General features: G+C 54.4%; 1 protein-coding gene across 1 annotated transcript; it reads right to left on the bottom strand.

The window, feature by feature from the left end:
* Positions 1 to 266: 266 nt before the first annotated feature.
* On the bottom strand, positions 267 to 2,787 carry SP8 (Sp8 transcription factor). The gene is made up of 2 exons (XM_059932849.1): positions 2,767 to 2,787; positions 267 to 1,763 (listed from the first exon to the last, which is right to left on the bottom strand). The coding sequence occupies exons 1-2, from the start codon at positions 2,785 to 2,787 to the stop codon at positions 267 to 269; spliced, it is 1,518 nt and encodes a 505-aa protein (XP_059788832.1).
* Positions 2,788 to 5,372: the final 2,585 nt, after the last annotated feature.

Raw genomic sequence — 5,372 nt, forward strand, 5'->3', positions numbered from 1 at the left:
TCGGGCTGTACTGGGCTCCGACAGTGTCACCCGGTGGAGAGAGACAGCCAGGGCCCAGGAAAGCAACGCGTGTTACTTACATGTCCACATTCCCTTTACAAAGTTGTCACAGAGGGAGTTAAGAGAGAGAGGGACACGGACAGAAAGAGACAGAGAGAGTGAGCAGGGTGCAGTGTAGAGAGGCTGGAACTGAGGCCAGGATCCACAGGGCCCAAGCGGACCAAGGTGGGAGGGGGAAGGCGAGAGGCGCAGGGGCGGGGTGCGCGTCACTCCAGGCCGTTGCGGTGCCCGGGCTCGGGGGGCTGCAGCAGCTCCGGGGAGTGGCAGGGCGGGCTGCCCGCGGCGCTGTGCTCGCTGTCGGTGTCGCTGCCCTTCTTGCCGCCGCTGCCTGACCCCGCCGAGCCGCCGCCGCCGCCGCTGTGCGTCTTCACGTGCTTGCTGAGGTGGTCGCTGCGCATGAAGCGCTTGTTGCAGACCGGACAGGCGAAGCGCTTCTCGCCGGTGTGGGTCCGCAGGTGCCGCTGCAGCTCGTCGGAGCGCGTGAAGCGCTTGCCGCAGAAGAGCCAGTTGCACACGAAGGGCCGCTCGCCCGTGTGCCAGCGCAGGTGCGCCTTGAGGTGCGACGTCTTGCCGTACACCTTGCCGCAGCCCGGGATGTGGCAGCTGTGCAGGCCCTTGCGCCGCAGGCTCGCCCCGGCCGGGCCCAGCCGCTCCGCCTCCTGGCAGTTGGGGCAGTCGCAGGTGGCACGGCCGGAGTAGCGGCGGGCGGAAGAGCGCGGGGAGCCCCCCAGCGGCGCAGACGGCCCCGCGCTCAGCATGGAGCCCCCAGCTCCGGCCAGCGGCGACGGGGCCGAGTCCGGGTAGGAGCCGGGCAGCACCGGCTTGAAGCCGTCCATGAGGTGCTGCCCGGCGGGGCTGAGCAGGTGTGAAGAAGCGCCGCTGCTGAAGGCTGAGTGGCTCAGGCCTGAGTAATCCGAGTTGTAGCCTCCGAGCGGCGAGTGCAGCGAGGTTTGGAGCCCCCCGGCGGCGGGGTGCAGCGAGCCGGGCAGCGCCGCCGCGCCGTTCGGGTTCTGCACGTCGATCCAGCCCGCGCCCACGTCCCACCAGCTGGAGGCGCCGGCCGAGCCCACGTCGCCGGCGGCGCCCAGGCCGGGGTGCGAGGGCTTGAACCACGACTCGTATGGGTGCGCCATGCCCACGCGCGGGTAGATGCCCTGCAGTCCGTCCACAGAGGTGTGCACCTTGGAGATGAACACTGGCTGGTGGGAGCCGTCCTGCGAGTGCGCCGAGGAGCCGCCGCCGCCGCCGCCCCCGCCGCCGCCGCCCCCCGACACGCCAGGGGCCTGGAACACCGAGTAGTCGTTTGCGAAGGGAGAGCTCGAGGCGGCGGCGGCGGCTGCCGCGGCGGCGGCGGCGGCGCTGCTGGAGGTTAGGGAGAAGGCGCTAGAGCCCGGCGAGCCGCCGCAGCTGAACGAGTCGGTCACCAGGGCCGCAGCCGCAGCCGCAGCCGCCGCGGCAGCCGCCGCGGCCGAGGACGAGCCGCCGTTCCTGGAGGGGCCCGACACGCCGAAGCTCGAGAGACTGGAGCCCACTACGTTGCAGCTGCCGGATGAGGAGGACGAGGAACGTTTCCAGGGGTGGAAGCCTTTGCCGAAGGAAGATGAGCTGTCCGAGAGGGAGGAGGGAGACGGGCTGGGGCTGCCGATCTTATTACAGGTAGCAGCAAGCATGGCCAAAGGAGTCGATCCCAACCTCGGTTCTTCCTGAGAGAAGGAGGAGAGGAGAAGGGGTGGGGGAGGGGAGGTGGGCAAAGGGCCGGTGGGGGAGGGAGGAAGGAAATGTGCATCAGTCCTCCGGTAGCCTCCAAAACGCCCCACTGCACCCCATTTCTCGCTGCGGCGCGGCGCCACCAACTCACCTGGCTCCCCCAACAGCCCCGGCGCCCGGCTGCTTCCTACCCTACGGGAGGGGACAAGTTTGGCTGCCGGCGTCTGATTCGGGAGCAAAGCGCCATGCTAAAGAAGAGTTTGACAAGTATTCTCAGCTAAAACAACACTCTTGTGCACACAAGGCCCCAGGCACTTCGAAACAAACAAGCAAGCAAAAAGTCCAGATTGGGGAGGAAGGAAGATTCCTTTGCGGAGAAGCCTGGGGAAAAACCATTGGATTGCTTTTAAGAGCGCTACCCCTGTAATCCACAGAAGAGCTTTGAAAATCCTGTTCCGGTCCCCAGAAACCCATCCTGGGTTGTTTCTCCCAGGCCAAAAGACGTCAAACTATAGGGCTGGCTCGCTCTTCCTGATTTTCTTAAAAAAAAAAAAAAAAAAAAAAAGTCTACAATAGTAAAAAAGAGAAAGAGAGGGAGAGACGGGTTCAACGTACCTGCAAGACAAGGCGGGCTGCGGAATTTTCTAAGGGGAAAGAGGGAAGATCTGCAGTTTGCCCAGGAGGAAAAACTTGCTCTCTTTACCCCCGAAATCGTCGCACGTAAAATGGGCTGGGCGCACGTCTCCCGGGCGGGGAGAGGCCGGGCGCTGCGAGGTGGCTTGTCTAAATGCCCTTCGAACCTTTTCCTGCTCTGAAAAAAGTGACTCTGCCCCCCTCTCCCCCTCTTTCTTTTCTCCAAACTCACTTGTATTTAAAGGGGGAAAAAAAGCTCTCAATAGAGACTGATAGCCCGTGGCCTGGCCGGGGCGACTTTAACCCCCTCCGATCGGCAATAAAAGGAAACTAATTAAACCAGCAAGAGAAAATCCTGAGACTCACCCCTAGAAGTGAAGTTGCCATCACACAAAAGTGCCCTCCTCCTCTCAGAGGATCTTTTTTATATTGATAAATCAGAGGCAGTGTTTTTTTTTAGAGGTGTGCAATACAATGATCAGTTCCGCCCATTCCACCACAATTGTAGCTCCCTCTCCGGCTTTGAAGTGCCGCGGAGGCGCGGCCAGCCAATCTGCGGCCTCGCCGGGCCGCGCCGCGCGCGCGCCGTGAGGTCATCGGCGCCGCCGCCGGCCGCCTCGGGGGGGGGTGGGGGGGGTGGTGTTTGGAGCGGGAGCGGCGCGGGTGACTGCGTGTGTGTTGCAAAGCGGTTGTGTGTGTGTATAACAGTGTAACTGTGTACGAGTGTGACCAAGCTGAGAAGAAGACAGTGCAGACTGAGGGATGGGATGCGGGGAGGTTGGGGGCAAGAGTATGGCAGTGTAACAGTGACGGGGGGAGGGGAGGGACAGTGCAGAGAGGGAGAGGGGGTTGTGAGTGACAGTTTAGCTGCATGTGTGACAAAGGGGGGTAAGAGGGACGGACCAGTAAAGTGTTGAGGAGAAGGGTGTGAGTGTAGTGTAACTGTGAGTGACAAACCTCGGGAGAGAAGAGGGACAGTGCAGTAAAGTGTGCGTGGGCGGGGGAGGTGGTGTCTGAGTGTGTTTGGTGTGGGGGGAGAGGAAGGAGTGTGAATATGGGTGTTTGTGTGAAAAGGGGGGGAGGGCGGATGAGTGTGTGTCCGCTTGATGTGGGAGAGACGAAGGCTGTGTGAATGTGTGAGAGAGAAGGGGGGAATCGTGTGTGCTTGTGTGTGTCTGTGCCACAGAACTGGGGGTGGAGAACGGGAACAGTGCAGTAAAGTGCACATACGTAAAAGAAAGACATGGCGATTTGAAGAGTGAAACTGCGAAGTTGAGTGAGGCTGAATAAATAAATATTCACAAACGCTATCACTGTCTCCAACTTCCTCTGGTTTCCTGGAGCTCAAATCTTGAGTGATTTTTTTTTCCTTAATTTCATGGATACTATCACTACATTTTAAAAGAAAATCGTATTAATACCTTCCTCTCCTTTCCTGGCTCTACAGCCGAAGGGTAGAAATTTAGGGAGGCTGAGGGGTATTTTTCAGAGTCAGGGCGTGTGTGCGCCTGCGTCAAAGAGTTGTTACTTTGCTGCGGTAGCTTTTTTTTTTTTTTTCTTCTGAGGTGGGATTCGGCTTTGGAAGTGCAAGTCTCACTCTAGGGGAGAGGGTGTGTTTGTCCCGTGGCGATGAGTAAATTTCAATACAAAAGGATTAGATAGAGAAGGGGGTGGGAGAGTATTGTTTTTTCTGGGGGTGAGAAATTGAGCGTTTTATGGAATTTAGGAGTTTTCGCAGGAAATCCCGCCGCCTCTTTCTGAGGAAAAAAAATCAGGATTTTGATTGAAATCTTTGAGTTTTATTTATCTGAGAATAGAAACAAGCTGTTGACAAATCGTGGTCCACATGTATGGAGGCGTCTGTGTCTAATGGCGTTTGGGCCAGATATCTATGAGTGTGTATGCATGTCAATAGACAGTTCAAATTTGGTGGGTTTTAGAACTTGCTTGCCATTTGTGTTATTAGTTGCCTTCAGAAATGTAATTACAATTTCACTGCCACCACAAGGGAACATCATAAACTACAGAAAGCACCATACCAGTGTAACAAAAAGTCCACAGCCCTTGGAGCCCTATTGAATATTCATATGTTTAAAAAAAGTAATTCACATTTTTAAGCAGTTGCAAATGCTCCCAGAAATCTAATTTTAAGTCGGAATTGATTAAAATGATACTAGCTGAAAGAAGTGTTTTGTTTTGACTGGAGAAACATGTTAATTTTATTATTGTTTTTGAACCTTCCTCAAGTATGTCACAGTTTCTGGAGACGTCAAAAAAAAAAAAAAAAAAATCCTCCTGGGGTTTACTGAACTCCAAAGTCAGGTTGTAGCATGTGTTTCATGGAGCAGAGTTGAGGCTGATGTTTGTGGTATGAGAGTGTGTGTTTCTGACCCCTTTTTAACAGTGTTGGGATATTGACTGTATATCATATATATCTATTGATTAAGGGGGTAAGGTACACTCTTATACTTTGAAGTAAGTGTGAAGTAAATTAATGAACTGCTTTCTTTCTCTGAAGGCTGACGCTTACCATAAATGTCGTGTTTCTCCCTGCAAGCCACTCTGAATGATTTTAGCGTGTTGAGAAGGCGTGACAGGCCAGCCCAGAAGGAGGAAGGGGTGGGGGAAAGGAGGGAACTCTGTTTAACAAATAAAAGAGAATTAACTTCATTGCTTTGGTCTCTTTCTATAATGATATTCATTTTAAGAACCTAATATACAGTTGTTCAAATTTGGGGTTTAATTCTAATCAATACCATCATCCTCAAAGGTGGAGAAAAAAAGCTTTGAGGGAAGACTCTCTTCTATGAATAGTTATTTATTTTTTCTTTTTATCCTCCTATCTGGTAGGAAGTGAGGCAGGACTATTGAAAAGTTAAATGCTGATTCTGAGAGTAAACAGAGGCATTAACCACTGTTTCCTTAAAAAATGCTAGGAATTAGAAAAACTCAGCATCATGTGATTACAATTT

The sequence above is a fragment of the Balaenoptera ricei genome, chromosome 9 (assembly GCF_028023285.1).
Source record: "Balaenoptera ricei isolate mBalRic1 chromosome 9, mBalRic1.hap2, whole genome shotgun sequence".
Taxonomy (NCBI): Eukaryota; Metazoa; Chordata; class Mammalia; order Artiodactyla; family Balaenopteridae; genus Balaenoptera; species Balaenoptera ricei.